Source organism: Poecile atricapillus, chromosome 3 (genome assembly GCF_030490865.1).
Source record: "Poecile atricapillus isolate bPoeAtr1 chromosome 3, bPoeAtr1.hap1, whole genome shotgun sequence".
NCBI lineage: Eukaryota > Metazoa > Chordata > Aves > Passeriformes > Paridae > Poecile > Poecile atricapillus.
Window position 1 is genome coordinate 25,023,868 of NC_081251.1, and position 22,303 is coordinate 25,046,170.

General features: G+C 36.7%; 1 protein-coding gene across 1 annotated transcript in view; it reads right to left on the reverse strand.

The window, feature by feature from the left end:
• Positions 1–13,329: 13,329 nt before the first annotated feature.
• Positions 13,330–22,303, reverse strand: part of COL21A1 (collagen type XXI alpha 1 chain) — a 94,484-nt gene continuing 85,510 nt past the window's right edge. The window contains exons 25-30 of the mRNA XM_058835305.1: positions 20,612–20,644; positions 17,636–17,782; positions 17,498–17,552; positions 17,009–17,209; positions 15,467–15,544; positions 13,330–14,736 (exon numbers count right to left, since the gene is read on the reverse strand). Of these exons, the coding sequence (XP_058691288.1) occupies positions 14,549–14,736; positions 15,467–15,544; positions 17,009–17,209; positions 17,498–17,552; positions 17,636–17,782; positions 20,612–20,644 (702 nt within the window). The 3' untranslated portion in view covers positions 13,330–14,548. The remainder of the gene's footprint in view (positions 14,737–15,466; positions 15,545–17,008; positions 17,210–17,497; positions 17,553–17,635; positions 17,783–20,611; positions 20,645–22,303) is intronic.

A 22,303-nucleotide genomic window follows, 5' to 3' on the forward strand; every position in this document is an offset into this window, starting at 1 on the left:
AAGTGCCACTGCAAAGGGCCTGGAGTCCACTTAGAGCTGCCAGGGCTCACCTGAATCACAGACTACTCCACCACATTGCTAACCCACCTAAGGATTGATGGTTCTGCTGGGACTAAAAGTGAGCAGATCAGAAACCACTAGAGCCAGAGGCTCACGTTGTATTCTCCTCAACTCTCTTCAGTGTATGAAAAGGCTAGACTATGACTGACCTCTTTTGGATAATAGGAGATATACACACACTTTCAGGGATAGAAGGACAAAATAAAAGCAGTTAGTAGAAGAAAGAGAAAATATACCCAGTTTATGTGCATACCTATTCTGGTAGCACTTTGGCTTCCTTCTTTAGGCTACAAAGAGACTGCTGCATAGACATGCTGTAGCACCCAAAAAGAAAGGAAGGGAACTTTTTCGATACAGTCATCTGAAACTCTTGAAGAAATTCCAGTAACTGAGGATAATTGATTAAAGTGGCATGAGAGCCAGAAAAAAAAAGGTAATTTGTCAGGTTGATGAGTATCTTACATCCTAAACTTCATCCTAAAGTAAGAAGCCCTAGCAAAATCTGGAAACCTTCATACCTTCAAAATAATCATTTTATCAGAATCAGGAGATTTCTTGGATATGGAATTAACAAGATTTCACTTATTCAGAAATAAAATACAATAGGAAGATGATTTAGTTGTTACCTGGAAATACATGCATGTAGGATTTGGGGTAGAGGGAAATAGCAACCACATTTATGATAAGGATGACAGTGATTGTCCATAAATAGTTGAAACCAGTGGGAGCCCTGAAATAGAAAGGCAACATTAAAACTAGTTAGCTAATGGTTTATTGACATTCCCAAGCAGGTAAGTTAGTAACTTCCCCAAACAACAAGGTCAGCTGGGATGGAGCTGGCAATGTCTAATCTCATGAACTGTCTTGGTGTCTAAAACGTGGTGTTTATATGTGCCTATATGCACGTCTTAGTGAGAAGGTCTCTGGATTGTTTTCACTTCTGAACTGAACCCAGCAATTATTTGGGAGATTATGATTTTTAATTATTTGGCATGATTATCAATCATCATGCCAGGGAGTTTTCCAGCTATTCACTGACACAAAAACACTCACTGGCAGTATTTTACTTTCTAGTACAAATTCAGCCAGAGAGAAGGATGCATCTTACCTGTTTTTAATATAACTCCAGTGTAGATGCTGCTCCCAACATAGTAATCCTTAGTTCTCCATAAATGAGAATAGGTTCTTTTAGAAAGGATTTAATCTAGCCTAGTTTGGACATTTGCACTACAATAAGAAAAAAATCACACTCTATTTCTCTCTTCTGACGATAGATTATTAGTTCAGGTACAAATGTCTGCAATGTTAATCTCTACATGTGGTCAGATGTATTTCACACAGAGGAGAAATCGCCAAAGTGCAAATCTTGAATACAAAACAGAATGGCTGTTATTTTCCTGAAACAGGCAGAAGTGACTCAAGGACTAGAAGCTAGAAAGCAATCTGTGTTAGTGTGACCATGAAATCACCAAGTCATTTGATACCAATACTCATTGTATTGATTTCACAGTATTCCTGCAATTTAGCAATGCCTTTTCAAATTACAATCATGTTTTCTTTAAACTTTCCAGTTGTCTTCAGAATACATCTTGTTTTTCTAGAGTGACAATTCCATGCCACACATGAAAATTTACACAGGCACTAGCCCCAGAAGAAGCTGATTTCACCTCAATAATATTTCACCTTAAGAGCCAGCTACCAGATAGATTTTTTTTTTGACTGAAAGTCTCTGTAGAGTTTTCTATCCATCTCAAATACTTATTAATTTGTTCATGACAGTCCCAGGTGGGGCAAACCAAAAGCCTATATAAGACCAGTTTTATCATAAAGGCTGTTTCCCTTTGTCCACTGTACTACTTACTCTATCAAGGAACTGTATTAAATTTGTCTTATATTTATCACTATATGAATATAATACAATATAATATCATATCATATCATATCATATCACTATATCATTGACAAGCAATTACTTGCATTTTTATCAATTCACTATTTCCTCAGCTAATAAACCTCTCTTAAAACTACTTTTTCTACTATGTAAAATGTAATTTCTTTACCTTTTACCAGTTATCAAAGATTCCTTGGCCCTCCATGAATTTCCCAAGAACACAATGAATCAAAAATTGCTTCATCTTGCTCCCAAAGTAAAATCTATAGTCTCCTATAATATATTATCTAAATATTCACTAACTGACCTTTCTTCTTTTGTATCCCATATTCTTAACAATGTCAACCATAGTAAGAATTTTAATAAAACATTCAGGTTTAGACAAACGTTTTATTAACCTGTTTTAATTTTTGTCTCTTGAGAATTTGAAGTCTATTTGAATCTTCTTTTTTCTGATCTTACACATGTGTACATATGCCTCACACTTTTTCTCAAGTTTAGAACACAGACATATGCCTTTTTCTGCTTAAGTGAGATTTCTTCAATTTTTCAGTCATTGAAGAATACTTAATACTTATTCTATCTTACTAGATTTCCCTTTTTCTACTACATCAATATGTTTTCAGGCATATTCTCAAGGCACAGAGAATATTCCTTATATTTAGAGACAAAATTATGCTGCCTTTAATATATAATTTAGGGTATTTTGTGCTGCACAGTGAAATACAGAATAAATATGAAGGGTTTATTCTTTCAGGAAGCTATCTGAGACATTCACAATGCATTTGACTTGGATGATATCATTAACATTTTATAGTATATAGGGACTGTGTAACACAGAAGTCTCAAAATAATCCATGGAGAAAATCTTGTTTACTATTCTCATGCTTTCAACATGAAATATAACAATATAACAAAGTATGGTTTGGGGAGGAAATAGAAAAAAAAACCAAAAACCAACAGAAATTTCAAGCAAAACAAGAAATGGCCATGTGACTGCCAACATCTAGGCAAAAAAAATCCATGAAAAGTGTCTAGGGAGTTTCCTGGGTAATTAATAGGACAAGAATCAAAATACAGCCACAGAAATAACAAGCAGAGTATATATTCAGTACCAGTGGAGAAGGGAAAAATTCCTCTCTACTCTCTCCAGATCTCTTTCTCCTTTAACTTGGTTGAGAACAATTGAACAGGATCCATTAAAAAATAAAATAGCTAAATATGTTATCAGGCATGATGCAGAACTTTTGAACAGGAAGTTAGGATATTAGCAAAAGAAGGAAAAAATAAGTATCGATAAATAGCAGCAGAAGAAGAAAATAATAAATACTCCAATTAAGAAAACAGTTTAAATAACTAAATAAACTGTTAACTAGAGGGGAAAAGATAACCAGAATAAGAAAAATAAATTGTAAGAATATAGCTAAGGATGATCTTGGCAATGGAGTATGCCTGATTTTTCAAAGCTCCTCAGCAAGATCCCTTGCCAAGCTAAAAGAAATTATCATGCACTAAGACTAAAAAATCTTCCAGGAGACTAGTAATTGGTTAAAAGACAGAAAGCTAGGCACAAAGAAATAGATGGCAAGAGTCTGTTCTCAGGTCTTTTTGGATGCTCCATATTTTCAGAAGTTATATGAAATATGGAACAAATAATGAGTTCACAACTGTTGCAAAGTTGGCAGATGGCAGAAATGTACTCAGGATAATCAGCTCTGATTATGAGACTGGATGAACAGGGCAATAACCAGTTTTCACTAGAAAGTGTTACAAGCAATTAAATAGCCTGAAGATGAAAACCATTTTCCAGTAAGTGAAAGCCTATGGATGCAGGGGAAAAAGAATCCCTAAGCCCAGATACAGAAAGGTGGGTCTGAATTTCTTGTAACATTTCAAAAGCCTCAGAGCTGCTTTGAGTATATTTGTGAAAACATTAATTTAAAGCTCAGGCATAGCTGAAAGTGAAGTATTATTTGGGATTACTAACAAGGAGTAGTAGTAAACTAAGTAGTAAAGGAGGAAAACACATCAAAAGCCAGTAAAAACAATACAGAAAATGAAAAAAACCCACTGCACCATGCCATGGCATCACACTTTTCAGGAGATCACCCAACTAGGAAAAGCTCAGAAAAAAAGAGAGTGTAATGATGACACAGAAGGACTCTTGTACAAAAGTAGATTAAGAACAGAAAAAGAGGTATTTGAGGGAAAATGTAGTAGTGATCTACAAAATCCTTTAGAGTATGAAAAAACTGAGCAGTTTAACTCAGGTTATAGAAAACATAGGTCCAGTGAGGAATCCCTATCCAGTTTGGAGAAAATTTGGAAGATGAATGAGGAAATTAACCATTTGAGTGAGAAACTGAACAGAAGTAAAGCAGTCTTTGCTTTTTTTGGTCACAAAAATGTGTTTCATTGTCCTACATCTCTTGCTTTGGCAAAAGAAAAAATGAGACAAAAAAAAGAGGATGAAGAAAATAGCTACCCTTTCCAACTATTAAACCTAATTGGTTTCCATTTCATGTTGATTCTGTCTCACAATTAAATAATAAGTAATTATATGTTTATGCATGGAATTTCTCAGCTAGTTTTTTTGTGCTATGTTCTTTACCAAAAGTTTGGGCTAAAGCAGAGGATGAGGCTTTCAGCCTTCTAACTGCCTTTTTAAATATCTCCCATTTGTATACACGTACACATTTTATTTTTTTGTATGTAATGGGTTTATTTGCCGTGTGGGCTTCTTCCCCCTACCTCCTTATTCTCTTTCTTTTGTGTCTTTTTACTTCAAAAGCTTTGTTTGATTTTCCAGGAGTGAAAAAATATACAAAGGTGTGAAACAAAGGAAACGTAACAATTTAATATTCCTTCAGGATGGAATTGTATGAGGAATTGTATAGGAGGGCAACTATAAACCTCTGTATGGAGCTTTCTGTCTTTAATGTGTGTAGTAATTTTGGGCATTCATTTGGGCCCAAGACCAGGACAGCAACAGGACCAACCCAAAAAACAACTAATTGAATCTTTCAGTCAAAAGCTGTGATCCTAAAATCCCCCTTAGTGCGCCACTGCCGGATGCAAAGAGCAGCCCAGTCTCAGTACTCCACACCTTCTCCTTTGAAGTTCCCCAAGTATCTAGACAGCAGTGAAACTGCCTCTAAAAAACAGATGTGAAGCTGGTCTGGTGCCTGAATTCAATCCCTATCTCCACCATTCATGTGAAACCAAGAAGGTTTTGGCACAAAACAACTCTTCTGTGACAGGGTCTGCTCCTGGCCCAGCTACCTCCAACTATCTCAGGTGCCCCTTGAGGGTACCATGCTCTCAGAGCTTCCCACTCTACTCCAGGAGAGGGGCAGAAATTCCCCCTGCTGTACTGCATGTGCTGTCAGTTCAAATTCTGGTTGTGTGAAGGAGGGCATGAAGGCAGCAGTTTCAGGCCAAAGCCCACTCAGTGGGCTCCAAGATGCAGCAGAGAATGTGCCAGGAGCCCTATGACACCAGGAAACTGGAGAAACTTGGCACATGGCTTATTTCTCATTCAGAATGCCTGGTCTGGGCTGTACCCTGCAGAAATCCTGCCATGACCCTTGTTTGAGCATTTCCACTGAAGCCAGGTCTGCCACTTACAACCTCCCTCAAAGCATAGCAGCCCATTTGCAGGAGGTCACACCCAGGCACCACGGGAAACAGCCAGGCATCAGGGAGGAGTTTCAGCCCTCTTGGCTTGAGACACTCAAGCTCCCAGCCAAAACACCAACGTAAAGATTAGCCAGGAGTGCTTTCTTTAACTCCTGCTGCTCTGTAAACTTTTCCACCAGGGAAGGAGCACAACACCACCACAGGGTGGTGTGACTTCTAAAGACATTTTACCTGCAGTCGGTTCACTTCACAACCTGTTTCTGTAGGCAATGGGCATTCACACATGTGTGAACTTCTCTGGGGGCAGCAGTAGCATTTCCACTTTCCCATAAAACCTCTGTGCAGGTGCCCCACAGCTGCCCCACATTTCCCTCCCTCCTGCCCCTTTCAGCCAAACCAAACCCTTCAGTTTCAAGCAGGAATCAAATATTCTCATGGTGTTCTGGATGAGTGTTTTCAAACATAGCCCACTTTATAGGAAAGGGAAATGACAGTCATACTGCTGTGTATCAGGAGAAAATTTCACAAGCCTAAATTCAGATGTGACTAATGGGATGGATGCTTTGCTCCCCTCCCCAGCACTGAGAGAGGTTACTTCAGTGCAGAATCCAAGGCTGATCCTTCCCTAAGTCTTTCCCTCTCAGCAACTCTACTAGTTTAGGAAATCCAGGTACCTCATCCAGGGTTCTAAGGCCAGCTCTAGAGACTACTGGCTGTATTGGATCTGACTCAATCCCCTTTCAGCCCTTAAACCCCTTCATGCCAGCTCCCTGAGCAATTATGCACACTCTTAGAGTGTTGTGGTGAGTGAATCCAGAGAATTTTCAGTAGTTTCCTGAGTGCTCAGTGTCACAATGAGGGGAATTTCAAACCTTGTCTTCAGTCAGTCTGGAAGAAATACCTGTTTCAAATTAAGATCAACCCTTACCTTCTGAGGGCATCTGATTCATTAGTGATGGGCTGAGGCTGATGCATTTACTCATACTATAAAAATATTCATTCTCATTTCAAAGAATTAATAAATACCTGGCTATTGATTTACATCCTCCCTTAATCTGAAGAAAACTCAGTTGGAAAAGAGCATGATAGCTTTCTCTACAAAGACAAGTATACCTTGATCTGGAACTTACTTTCTTGACTGGACAGACATTTATTCCAATGAGGAACGGAGGAACTAAATCTGTAGTGTTCCTTTAGCAGGAACTCTGCAAATAGTAGAGGCTCTGCTTTTCCTGAATTGTTTTTAGCATATTCTTTTCCTTTCCAAATTCTGGGTTATTTTTGGTTACAAAAGAATACACTCAGTATTTAGCAACATGGAATGCCAAGTTGCTACTGTCCTTCAGCCAACATTTCTTCATATGTATTGATTTGGATGTCATCTTGTGTTAAATGAGCTTTCAAATGAGAAAGATATTGCAGAGAGAACTTGATCATGCATACTAACACTGAATATATACTTTTTAGAACTGAATGAAAATTGCTGAACTGCTCATAAATGTTTGTACCTTACATTAATGAGCTGTATCTATTTTCTCTTCTGAATGAAATGCATTCTTAGATACCATGAATAAACACAAGACACTTAATCTTTGTCTTGGGTGCAGGACTGATCTTCAATCATTTTAAACAGCTTGAGAAGTGAATTTGATGGCAAAGTACATAATTCACTGAATATGCACAGAAAGGTGAGCTTTAGAGAACTGAGGCAGAGCTGCACTGAGTACAGTAAAGGTGAGATTTTATTCCTCAGGATCTAAGGAAATACCTGGGTTTTGCACCTCCTGTTTACAGGACCATTGCAAGCACAGCAGAAGATACTGAAGTTGAAGGAAGATGTGGTTAAAGACATACACAGACTGTGCCATGATACTTAACAACAGCAGAAATGTAGTCAAAAAGAAAAAGAAATAAAATAGAAAATGAAAGTGAGATTAAAGAAAAAAAAGTCCATTGCAGATGGAGGGAAAAAACCAAGAAGATTCACTGAGGAGTTACTATCAAAATATTACTACAAGGTTTCTCAAGCTTTTGCCAGTATGAATGTAACACGAAGACATCCTTTAGGCAATGATGTCATTGTGATGAAAACTTGTATTAATCTACTTCTATTTTGAGCCATATAAAATTTGCTTTGTCATGACAGACACTGCCTGAGTTTATATACCAAAAAGTAAGTTTTCTATTTATTATCTACTGCATCTACAAGTTAAAGGAACACTGATATTAACTTTTAATACCTGTTTGCTTTTGCCAGTTGGTATTTTGTGGGTACCACCAGTAGCTGTTTTTGTATGAGCTCAGTGGAATGTACACCTGTTGGCAGGCACCTCCAACAAACACAAGCGTGCACAAAAATAAGATTCATAATTTAGCAGAGTTGGTTACAGTGAATACTGAACAGTAAATGACTTCTGAACACCGTGTTAGCCGGAGGAATAATGAACTGCCCTGGAGAAAGCTGCTGGCTGCTGGATTCCTGAGTGCAACATACACCCTGGTGCAAGAGAAAAAAATTAAGTATAGGGGATTTTACGAATGTCAGTTCAGCCCCTTCCTCAAGAAGGCAAAGTAACCCAGTTCCTGAGCACAGATGGCTTTGGATATTCAGTATGAGATTTATGTGACCACAACACACAAAGCCACATTCTTTTTCCTGAGTTCTAGGTTTGGGATTTTTTTTATTTTCTAACGAGCATTGTAAAAGAACTAATGTGTATATAAAAAAAAAACTTTAAACTTTCATAACACAAATACTGTTAAGTGCTAGCATTTGCTTGCCAATTTCCAGAGCAGGAGATACATAGTATCAGGGTGAGACAGTTATGATGATCCCTGGAATTCTCATCCAGACCTTTGGTCCCAGCTGTCAGAGATTGCTGGTGCTCATTGCTGACACATTCATCATGAGCTTTCACTTTTGGGAGGTCCGTCACTCCGTATCAAGAGAGGTGTAATACCCACAGTGTACTTTCCCGTAAGTTTTTTTTGAGAAGGACAAGGAGAAGCACAATTCCATCAATACATATTGTATTAAAGTGAAAGAGTAAAGTGGATGCCCTTTTCCTTCCTCTTAATCTGCTACCCAGATTCCTGTACTGCTTTAGCCATTTCTTTTCCTCAGGAGCCATCCTGGCTACATTAAAGGTAGCTATTCATTCCCAAATCAATAAGAGTCTTGCATACCTTGAAGAACCATGTCCCAGTTAGAAGAGAGCTTTTTTTCCCTCCATCTCTCAGGTAGCATGATATTTTTCAATGGTTCAGTAGTGTTATTTATTTGAAACACAGTTTCTCTGCATTATTGCTTTTTTTTGCATTATATCCAATACATCCTTTCAATGTGTCCCAGAGATACCATGGTGTTTCTTTCATGTTTTAAAAAAAGGAAAATCAGAAAACAACAAATTAAACACTCTTTGGAGTTATGAGCTTACAACATGCGAAAGATATTTTGGAAGCGTTACAGACATATGATGCAACAGTGAAATGGCTAAATCTTCTGATGCATTCTTACCTACCTTTTCCTTAAGTGGACGAATACTACATACTTTTACAAGCATAAAATTGGGGAAAAGTGTCAGAAAATCAAAACAGACCACTTTAGTTCTTTAAGCCTATGACAGACAACCAAGGAGCTTTAACCTTCCAATATACCTTCAGGAGAGGTAGCTGAGTGGCCAGATATGACTTCTGGAAAAACATCTAGTGATTGTATTTTGTGCCAAGAAAGAAAACCGTAACACAGAATAATACAATATACTGAAATGCCACCAGAATATTTGTTGATACAAAAAAGCACTTTCATGCAAATACTGGGAGAGGGAAGATGTTTGTTAAAAACCAATAAAAATCAGGAATCATAAAGTAATGATTTCCCTATTATATAAATGGACTTAAATTCTCCAAGATATTTAAATTATGTCCTCTATGAGAAAATCCTGCTTATTAACAGAAGAAAATAACCCACATTTATTTTTTTAGTATTAATTCAACTTTTAAACATTTTAATAGCACCCCAGAAGGCAATTGCTCTTAGAAGGGTTTATGGTCTCTGCTGACTATGGATTATCAGGTATTTTGATTTATCATCTATGTGTTCCCCCTATAGGAAAAACTTAGGGTATGTTTTCACAGAAGTTTGATTCAATGCATGTGAGCCATAGTGACAGATCCTGACAGTGTTCATTGCCAGGACAGTCAGATGTGCTGAAATTTCATTTTAATGCACGTTGAGTTTTCACAGAAATGAGGTTCTCTAGTTCTGAAAGGTGCATAGCTAGCAATTCTCAGCTCCTCCTCTGAAAGGCCCATCAACCTTGACATATGAGCTGCTCCTGAAACTGACAATGATACCATGGCTCTGAAGCAGTAGAAGGACAGCAATAGTTCAGTTCTTACAAGACTAGATTTCCAGACTAGACTGCACAGTCTAGAAACACAGGATGCCATTTACAGGGCCATGGACAAGCCTGAGAAGTGGGCCCATGGCAATCTCATGAGGTTTAATGAGACCAAGTGCAAGGTGCTGCACCTGGGTCAGGGCAATCCCTGGTATCAATCCAGGCTGAAGGACGAGCAGATCCAGAGTAGCCCTGATGGGAAGGACCTGGGGGGTGCTGGTGGATGAGAGGCTGGCCTGGGAATGTCAACCTGCAGCCCAGAAAGCCAACCCTGTGCTAGGCTGCACCAAAAGCAGTGTGACCAGCAGGGTCAGGGAGGGGATCCTGCCCCCCTGCTCTGCTCTGGTGAGACCCCACCTGCAGTGCTGCATCAGCTCAGCTGGGGTCCCCAGCACAGGAAGGACAAAGACCTGTTCGAGTGAGTCCAAAGGAGGGATCCCAAGATGATTAGAGGGATGAAGCACCACTCTTATGAAGAAAGATTAGGAGAACTGGAATTGTTGGGAAGAAATACTCTCAGGCTGGTGAAGCACTGGAACAAGTTGCCTAGAGAAGTTGTGGATGCCCCATCCCTGACAGTGTTCAAGGACAGGCTGGATGGTCTAGTGGAAAGAGATGTCCCTGCCCATGGCTGGAGGTTGGAACTAGCTGATCTTTAAAGTCCCTTCCAACTGAAGCCACTTTATGATTTTATGCTTTTATTTTTTTTTAATTTTTATTTGTAGGACTATGATCTCTTTCAGTTAAACAAATGAAGAATTGAAATTATACATATACACACACACAGAGATAGATACATACACACATATACACACACTATATATACATGTATATATTTACCAAATAAATCTGCACATGTGGAAACCATCTGTGACATCTGGTCTTTTACTAAATCCTATGTATTTATATATAGACACATCTCTCCATATATATTTACTCCAAACTTCTCTATGATCATGATTCTCAGAGGTGAAAATTACTGAGCTCCATTCATACAGAACTAGGCTTTCATTAAGAAATCCAGTTCCCACAGTAATACTTTTCCATTCTTCATCTTTATAACCAAGTACATGCCTAAGTATCTGAGAGAAAATAGCAACAAATGAGCATAGTAAAGTGGTAAATTTATACACACAGAGATATTATGAGTTGAAGCCATATTAAAAATTTAGTGTAGTGAATCATAGTTCCTCTACTGACACCAACAGGCAATAGACCAACCATAGAGGATATTTTTTATATCCTCTCTGGGATAGAAAGCAAAATACTACTGAACAAACATTCAGAAATTCTTTTTTTATCTTGCCCTCTGCTTAAAAAATTAGCTCAAGATCCAGTTTAAAAAACTGTCATCAGGAGAATAAGTAAGTAAATGTCAGTTAACAGAGTTTCTAATAACTATTTCCAGAGACCAGGTAGTTAGATGGTGACATGTTGCACTGTGATCTTTTTCATTCACAGCTTCTGATTGAAAATGAACATCTTCAAGAACCTCATACAGTTTGTATCAAAAGTAAATAAAAGTCTCTCTCCTGTGGCTCATTAATCTGATATCACTCAATTTTATACCATTTGTTTAACCTCTTACTGCAGAACCAGATGGAGATCTGGAAATATATTCAGAAATATTAAAAGATTTAAAAGATCCAATCAAGATACAATCTTGGACACACCTACACTGCTGTATAATCCCACTATATCAAATGAAATCAGGAAACTAAATGATTGTGAAGTCTGCTAAATTCTGGCTTGATACAATCTTTTAAAGAGAAAAACTGAAATCACAGGTTCCTAGGCTCTAACACATGCATTCCACTGGGATGCAAGACACTTACTATAGAGCTCCTAGATATTTAACAAGGTAGAACTACACTTTCAAAGTGTCTCCATTTATTTAAGCTACATTGTTACTACTAACTTTCTAAAAGGCAACTGCACACACTGGATGGTTACATCTCCTCAGGAAAATTCCAGCTTTTCAAAACCAAATCCTCTTTGCAGAAAGGTGGTAGTTTTACAGACAAAAATTCAGAGCAAAATATCAAAGACTCAGCAGCACTAAAGCTCAAAGCATCCAAATAACTCAGCAATGTAGCCAATCAAATAAATTCAGCATCAAATCTCCTTCTTTTGCAGATCAAGGCTTTGAACTTGGTTTTAAGTTAAGTGGAGCCTCTTAACTATTTAGTCTAAGTCTTTCTTACCATATTATTACACAAAATGAAATGAGTCCAACATGAGATTTTGTTTTATTGCTGTAGTTAGCTTAGATTGTACTCTTTGAGCAGCACTGTACAGAAATGCTAGGCCAGACTGAGCTGCTTTAGATACCAAAAGGAGCAGAGGATAAGGAAATATCTCTTTTACTTGCGTGGACAAAAAAACCAACCAACCAACCAACCAACCAACCAACCAAACAAACAAACAAGCAAGCAAACAAAAAAAACCCCCAAACCCAAAAAAAAAAAAAAACCAACAAAAAATATTCCTTAGCTGCCTGACAAGATGACAACCAGAAGACCAACACCTCAAGTATATGCACATCAATGAAGTCAGTCTGGGGAACAAACAGGAGGAACTGGAGCACACTGAAGGTTAGTATTAAAACAAACATTTTAAATTTTAGAAGAGACTATTTCAGCTCTCTCAGAGCTAAATTGGAAATGATTTCATGGAAAGCTGCTGTGAAGGATAAAGGAACTAGCACATGCCTGTTTTTCTAAAATTCTCTTCCTGGAAGCACAAAAACAGTTTGTCTTCTTTAAAGATAGAGAAGTAGGCAGAGCAAGAGACCACCTTGTCTTAACTGTGAGCTTCTGAGTCTGTTCAAAAGAGAAGCATTCCAGAGTTGGAAAAGCAGACAAACACCTGTCAAGAACTACAAGGGCACTCCTACAGTGCACAGAAAGGCAGACAGAAAACCAAAAGCTGAGCTCAAATAGAACTTGGCCAGACATATAAAAAAATACAATAGGCCATTTAATAGATGCAAACTGGAAATTACTCATAGATCACCAGTCAGTCATTCAGAAACAACCCTCCAGTAGGACTAAAGGGGTGACAAAACCACCACTACTTTTAAAATTTAAGCTTGATATATGTGTTAATTTGAACAAATGAAATCATAAACAAAGCTACCAATCAGACTGGCTGAAAGTCAGTCTACTATCAAAACTACTTTTCTACAAGTGGGAAACTCTGGTCTTCTGTTTGTATTCACTGCAGTCAGAGGTCCTTCTGACTTACTCTGATTTTGGTTTTGCCTCCTCAGACTCATAATTCACTTAACCACACATTTATTGGAAAGTGTGTCTTTTATTTTACCTTGAATGTCAAGCATATTAACAGTCTCTGATAGTAGGACAACAGAAAAACAACACACTAGAAAAAGTGACTTATGAAGCATGGGTTAACTTAATACAGGACTCTGCCTTAATTTAAGAAATGGATTTTAAATTCTCATGGGAACCGTGCTTTTGCTCTTTATGTAAAAGCAAGCAATACACTTCATTAGCAAAGCGTACAATGAAAATTACACACAGCTGGCTTAAAATGAAAAAGGAAACAGAATAACAAATATTGCAGCTGGTCAGCCACCAGCGAGACCTTTCTCCTTGTAAACCTGCTTCTTCAATTTGGCAACACAGTCCTTGAGCAGAAACAGCAAAGGGTATATAACTAGATACTTCATTACACAGAACTGTTACATTGGCGCTGCGCAAACATTTTTAAAACCTTAATTTTGTCAAATCATAGCTAAAGCCAGCTATGTCTGGTTTTTGCCCTTTTTCATTTTTACTGCTATTTTCATATGATTTGAATCACCTTCATGGAAACTTTTGACATTTAGTAATTGATAGTACCATCCTCAATAAAACCTTGGTCCTTGAACCTGTAGTTCTACCCTTGCATTTCACCTGGATTTTAAGCAGAGCTGCATGGAAAAATAGGTGACATTTCTGCTGTGATGAGTCCAAGTATCTGTCTTAATTCACAAAAATCTGATAACAATCTTTCACTCATATCTGGAGCAATGACATATGAAATGTACATAAGGCAATGAAATTTGCACACATATGAAGTCAAAGCCAGCCATATCTCTTCAAAATCAAATACTGCATATGTTGGCTGCATGTGAAAATTTTCACAGTTATTTATACCTGACCAATGCCATTTAAGACCTAAATCTGCTCCCAGTGGTGTTTCCAGCAATTTTGCAAATGACTTTCTGTTAAAAAGAGGTAAAAGGAGAATTATAGGACACTTAAATACTAAATACCAAATATTACAGTTAGCTTTATTTCTATTAAAAACTGAGAATCTCTTTAAAAACTCTTCAGATTCAACCAGTGCAAGGTATAAAAAAAGTGACTGGAGTTTTGGAGTTTCTAGTCTAAAGGAATGTATAACCTTTGAGATCATTATTTATAATGCTTTTAATGTCAGAGGTACTTTTGTTCCTTCTTATGGGATTATTGCTGGTCACCTTCCTGAGATTTGAAAGACCATGAAAGATAAGCACCATAACTGTTCCTCTAAATTATCATGTCAAAAATTAATAATTTGGTCCTTTTCTAAATGGATCTCTCCCCACAATGACACTAAAACACAATGATGGGTCACAAATTCCAGGGGGTCCAACTGGTCCTGGCATTCCTGGAGTGCCACGTTCTCCATCTTTACCAGGCTGCCCACGCTCTCCGGGACGTCCTTCCTTACTCATGCCTGGCGGACCTTCAGGACCTTAATAACACACATGCAATAAATAAATAAATGCAATACTATTAAAATGAAAATGAGCAAGTATGGACTCACAACCCCTACTGTTTCGTAAAGTATGCAGATAAAACTTCATTTTCTGCAAAAGACTCTTCTTGTCAGAAAATGCTTATATATTTGTATAAACAACACGATATACAGATTTTTTTAAAGCACGTGGAAAAGACTTTAAATAAAGGCTGTTTTTAAAGAAAAATATGAAAATCTGCTTTAGTACACTATTCTACTTTTTCATATAATCTGGAACCACTATGGCAAGAAGCAGTCCCCCTATTTCTATTTATTTCTCTGGCTTTGGATGGGGCCCTAATGTATCTTCCTAAAGCTCAACTTTACATTTTGTATTCATACACTAATGTTATGAAGAACATTTTCCCTCATCAAGCAATCTTGCAAGTCACATGATCATATCAGAGCTCAGTTTTCAGATATAATTGACTTCAGGATCCATCTATCAAGAAAGAGCAGTCTCAGATACCAATCTCTACAGGATCTGTCTTGTACTAAATAATGTATTAGATGGAAATTTATAAGGTATGAAAGAGACAGGCATTACCCTAAAGTATATTTGGTAAGCACAATGTGTACAAGCTATGTATTTTTTTTTTCCAAATTACATCAACATTTTTTTCTAAACCACACTTTAAAAACATTATTAGCATGCCTGAATCTGCACACCTGAACTATCCCTCACCTGGAGGTCCTGGGGGGCCTTGGATCCCAGGAACACCAACTCCTTGATTGCCTTTTGCACCATTCTTCCCTGGCAGTCCTGTGGATTAGCAAACACATGCTTATCTCAGCACATCATTTTCATCCAGTGAAGTCAGAAATCAGCATTTGACTCAATTCAATATTTATTGAATTAAATATGTAATATTTCAAGATCAAATAATGGGATACAAAACAAGCCCTTTCTTGTAACCTGCACATTGTGACTGGTTTCTAAATGATGCTAATTTCTACTGAATTTAGAGCTGATGTAGCAATAGTTAAGCAGACAGCCACTATCAACTGAGGGAAAAGATAATAGGTAATTGAGAAATTTGTTGTCATTGCCTTCCTATCAGCAAAATTTTTAATATGTTGTATAAAGGAGGTGTAAGTTTTTCATCATAATCCCTGTGGAATAAAGAATAGAAAACGTTCCACAACACACACAGCAGAATTAAACTCCACCAAATAAATACTGTGAGGGTCAAAATATGAGCTCTCTTACACTAGCACAACCTAGGAAATTCAGTTTCTTCATAGATACATTATCTATTTTTCCAACTTTTGTGGAATAACCAGAGCTGCCAGTGTTAGTTCCAGAGGAAAACTGCATATTCTCCTGTTGGAGATTAAATTATAGAAGTACTACAGGTAAATCATTACATACAATGTAATGGCCTGTGTTAGGTCACAGGCAGTAAGTTACAAAGAAAGTAAATATTTATCAACCATTTGCCTGCTTACCATTGGCACATTACTAGCTAGCTGTTATTTCATACAGCTTTCCTGATTATTTTGATACTACCAGTTACCTAATTATGGACTCCACCCAGTCTCTTGCTCTAATTCCAGACTATATATGTGCACTTAACATAAAGTCTGCAAATACATCACAGAAATCAACTGGAATGCTTGGACAGCTGAGTTACCTGAAAGCATAAACCTCAGCCTGCCTAAAAAGAATACAGAATGTTTACAAAATCATAAAGAAAGGAGCAAAAATCCTTTTGAGATAAAGAGAACAAAAGGACAAAAGGTCAGGAAATCAAAGGGAGTATGAAAGTTGTTGGATGTCAAAATTCAGCATAGATAGTAAGTAATAAATACTGTGAATAAATACTGTGCCTTAAAATAGCAGAAACAAACAAGTTTGGAAGAAAACAAACCAGAAAACATGGAAATACTTTGAAAGCTATGTATAGGCATATTTGATCTAAAAAAAAATTATCTAAATGCAGGTAGAAACATTTACATGAGCCTAAGAACTCTATAAAAAGATCAGAACAGAGTTTGAATATAGTAGAACTGAACAGTAACTATCTGTTTGTGTTCTTGCATTCTTTCTCCTGTCAGGTGCTCCCTGAAGGTGCTGAAACATCCACACTGCTCCATGTTCACAATTCCACTCAGCCAAACAAGCCCAGCTATTCTCTTACTCCACCCTGCATTAATCCCATTCAAAACAAGAAGCAGAAATCCAAGGCATAAAGACCTTTAGCACTGTGACACTTGCACAATGTACCTCTTGTCCCACGAGCCCCAGGGCGACCTGGCATGCCCATCATCCCTGGAATGCCATCATTCCCTGGTAAACCAGGAAACCCTCTTGGGCCTTCAGGGCCTCTTGGACCTGGTGGTCCTGGAAGTCCTGGGGGAGCACTTTGGGACTGACAGTGGTTACAGTTTTGTAGTCTTCCACTCTGGAGAATGGCAGGCAACTGGGCTGGGAGAATGCAAACAAAAAATTACTTAAAGTGTTGTAACAATAGAAGTACTGCCCCCAAACACTAGTACAAAATCAGTTCCCTCTCTTAAGAGAATATAACACCTTTAGGAAACAAGATGGTAAAGTATGGAGGCTGTGATGTGGAAATACAGTTCCACATGTGTAGGAAAACAAGGAATAAATGAGCAATATGGAACTTGCTTTCTAAAAAGTTTCTATAATTATCAAGAAACTTCTTTAACTCTTCAAACAAGGAAACAATGGGAAAGAAGCTTTCAAACTTACTTCTCAGTACATCTGAACACACCTGTCGAATAAACTCTTCTGAAAATTCTCGTGCCTGAATTGAACAGAGAACAGAGCATGCAATTCTTTCTGGTTTTTAATGTACTCAAAATAAAAAGTTTGAAGTCCTATACATACAGGTTTTCCATCTGATCCAGGTGGTCCTGGGGGTCCTCTATCTCCTGGCTGACCTCTGAGACCGGGAGGTCCAATCAAACCCTGGACACCAGATTCTCCTTTTTGTCCACTGATGCCTTGAATGCCTGGATCTCCTTTCTCACCTTTCTGGAATGAAAAATCAACAAAAAGCCAATTATATGTTCACAGATCATTTGGAAGGTAGGTAGCATCAAACAAACATATTCTGAGAAATCTTTATTGATAAAAAAATCATAAAATTAATATGATGCATCATAACATTAATGTGACATCAGTGAAAATTAAATTGATATTCATGAGGTCTGTTTTGCTAGAATGTATTGAAATTTTCAGATTCCTTAGTAACTGTTTCAGATAAAATTACCAAAGAAAACTAGAAATAAATTACCTTTTCTTAACTTTCAAGACCCATTTTACTGTTAATTATTAACACATGGAAGGAAGGGTTTTATTCACTTTTTCCTCAGAATCAGGAATTTTTTTTACAGTATGTTGAAGTCCATAGAAGGCCAGAAAAATTGCATGTGAAATTCTGGCACCACTGAAATTCCTGGAAACTTACAATAATAATCAAGCCTTTTACTGTATATCTGCAGTGTATAAGACAAAGGAAAAAATAATTTGATTTTAGTTATTCAGTTATTCAGGGATTTTTTTGCTTCCTTTTTTTTTTTTTTTTTTTTTTTTTATCTGATTTATAGTAACTGTAGTCTGTCTGTTTCACTGGAAGAAGTAAAAAAAAAAAATGCTGAAAAGTATTTTGATAAATCTTCACCAAAGCAGTGGCTCTATGTATGGAATTACCTACTGCAATAGCTCACGTAGAACTCTTTCCCTGCTCTGGAGCCAACAAAATCAGTATGTGCCCAAGATTAAAGTTGGTATACTGTGTTTGCTCCCTTATGATTTTTTTCCTCCCTTGTTTGCACAGCTTCTTGCATAACATTATCAGTTGCTGAAAAACTTTCTTTCTCCACTTCCAACTATTTTAGATGGAATTGTAAGAACAGGACTATTATGTATGACAAACCTACTGAAGCAAATAATAGAAGTTTAAGAAATATTCATGCATATGGTCTCAATAGACTTACACCGAATTTTAAATTATGGTATTTATGTTACTTTGCAACATCTCCTACATTACTTATCAAGATTCTTCGCATCACAAAAATTCAAAGCTTCCTGGCTTGGTCTGTATTAGTAACAATGCCCAGAATTCTCTACATGAGTTACTACAGGATAACAAGCTTTAAATTCAGTGTGAGATTAATCAGATTTATGAGCTAGGCTGTAAAATCAGACAGGTAGTTCATGCTCTTAAAGAAACAGAGAAATGGAACAAAATGTGACAGAAGTCAGACAAGTGCCTAAGAGTACTGCTGGAAGGGTGGCCAGTTCAGGGGCATGATGTGAACAGCAGTACATATCTTCAAAATTTATACATTAACTCAGATACAACTTCTTCCAAAGTTATACCTGTAATTTATTTTCTTGATATTGTCACAGAGAAGGGATCCCCTTAGTACCTTGTGTACATTTTTACTTGCTCATTTCTAATACATAATTGCAAAGGTGTTTTTTTCATTTAAACAGTCAGGAAGGCTCAGAGATAAACACTGGGTGCTTATGCAGGTACCTGTGGCTATAATAGTAACTGTATGTGCTGAGATCTGAAATCATGTTGGGTTTATAGCTAGGAGGAGTTTTGTTTTGTTTTAATTTTAATTCCTTTTACCCTTGTAGACTATATTCACATTGAAGATTTGCAAGCTGAGCTATCTGAACTAAATGTTAAGGGGGCTAGAAGATATTAAGAACCAGAGAATACTGGGGAAATAGCATATACTGTAGAACAATATTAGAGGCAAGAAGCCAGTATAAAAACACCAGGAGAAAATGTTGGAAGTATCAGCAGAGCTGCCTGAAGAACTTGCCAATAAACAACTGAAACTGTAGGGGGGAAGTTTTCCGCAGTATATCTTGGTCTTTTAATACTCAGCCACATCCATGTGAGGCCTTGTTTGCTGACCCTTGCTATTGCAAAGAAAAGCAAAGAAAGGAAAACAGCTCAGTAAGTCCTGAGGCTTTACAGGCTGAAGAAACTTTTTAGAAATCAGAGTCTAACAAAAAACATATTTTATAGAAACAGAAAATAAACTAATTGTATAGGTTTGATAAGGAAACACAATGACATCATTATAGCTTAATACACAGTAAAAAAATATTTAAATGAATTTCCAGTAGAAATACTTTATTGCCGTGATTTACAATACTTAAAGAGATTAATTCAATAGCATACAAGGAATCTTTTACCAGTTTTGGCAGTAATTTAGCAAAACACCTATAAGTCAAACCGCAACTGAAGTATTTCCTAGAACCACAGAAGCATATGAAACAACTTATATGTTAAAATGGATAAAGGAATTTCATTATCAGAATGGAACTTCCAATTAATGTATCCAGCTATTGATATGAAACAATGCTTTAAAGAAAAAGGTTGAACAAAAAATGTCTAAATAAATTTGAAGGAGAATTAGATTAATGGGACAGTGTATACTCTGATTTTACAAAATAAATAAATAATAACCAACAAAATTAATATTTTAAATACCAATTTTTAAACAACATGCAACACAATGATTCTTTTTCTTTAGTTATTTTCTTCAGTTATGTCCTCTATTCAACCAAACCTTTCTCTCTTTTTCTGTTGGTTCGTTTCCTGGCTTTTTAATTCTCTTAAAGTATATGCTCAGCTTTAATGAATGAAATGTATATCTCATTCTGTCTCTTTATAACTAATACTCCTTTCTCTGATATTTTTCAATTTCTACTATGTTGTTTATAGATACATAATTGCAGAAGTAAGACTAAACACAAATTTTACAGATCACATAATTTTCAGAAACAAATGGAATAATTTTGTAATACTGTATTTATCATTGCAAAAATACATACCTCTCCTCGTTCTCCACTCAATCCTTCTACTCCCTTTAAAAAATCAGATGAAAAAGAAATTTAAAATGCAGGCTGAGCCAAATTATTTGGAATCAAAAATTATTTTTTTTTGTCCTTCATTTTCAGTAATCAATCACAAATGTTAATTTTTAAAGATTCTCTGATTGCTAGAGTACAAAAAACAAAACTGCATATAATGGTGAAAAATGTATATCAGGGTGAATGAACACTTCAGTATTACCTTTAATATCATGTAACAAGAGGATAGGTTGGGAATATATCACACTTATTATAAACATATAAACATAATATACACTTACGGGACAATACCTTATTCGCTTTAAAAAAGAAATAACGTGTCCTAGCAGAAGTAAGCTCCTGATTCAAACTGTTTAATACCATCTTACTAGGCAGAAATTAATTTCAGAGCCCTTGAAATACAAACTCAGTGGTAAGGCAGATTTTGCATGCTAGCCACTCATTTTGCTGTCATTTGTGCCAAGTGGTTCAATGGTGTTACTGACCATTACTTCCCAGGGCAAGATGGCAGCTCTGAATCAGAATCACTTTTCTGATTAACTCTCACAGACAAGGAAATCTGTATTGTGTCATGGAGTCCTGAGAATTCTTCGAAGGACCTTGTGTTGTCTACTAAATGACCGATTTTTTTGGTTGCTAATCAAACCAGATAAGCATGGGAAACAATTTTCGACTCAGTCTGTATTATTTTTTCAGCTTCCTTCAAAAAACAGAAAGCAAGCAACAGCAATTCAGTTGCATCATTCTGTCTGAAAAAAAAAAGTTTTCTTTCACTATCACTTTGTTTTCCCTTATGACTAAAATAATAAAAGATATGAAAAAATTGTCCATTATTGGGAAAAAAAATAGCCAAAAAGTTATTTTTTAAAATAACCAAAATGTTAGTCTAGGACATTACATCTGGTCAAGTGAATGACCTGTCTTTTAAGCTATTGCTTTTTTAAAATGTCTCCTCAGGTTTAATAATGAACTATTTTCAACCTACATATCTCTGAGAGTGTTAACCAACATGCAGTATAGACCTCCTGCCCAGAATCCCTGGGAATAGAGTCCATCCGGCTAGACGGGCAGCTGTATCAATGTTGTAATTCTGAAAAAAGCAACTGTGGCCTCCTTCCAAGTCTAGTTTTAGATATGTACCTCTAAAAAATACTTCTCTGTTTGGTCACAACATAGATTATGCAGTTAACAAGTATTTATAAATACTAACAGCTATTTTCTGCAGAATAACAAGATTGCCAACTATGACACAATCAGAATAGTGGCCTAAAGAGAAACAACTGGATCTCACTGATTTACAGCTGAAACAGGAAACATCTGTAATTTATGAGCACAGACGATGTCAAAAATTACTCCCAGTATAGTCTAGGAGGTAATGAACTGTATGAAAGTGCAGCATGATACATGCAAAATCTTAACATCCCAAGTGTCGCTCTTACAACCTTTACACAAAAGCTACCTTTTCCTGTTATCTGCATTTTATATTACTTATAGCTGGTTTATAAAAATATTCTATAATTAATGCTTTACTACGATAATAAAAGAAATGCACTTTGGTCTATTTCTCAAGATAGAATATCACAGAACTCAGAAACATGTAGGTTAGAAGTGATCTCCTTGGATTCAACTTCCTTTGCAGAACAGATCCAGCTT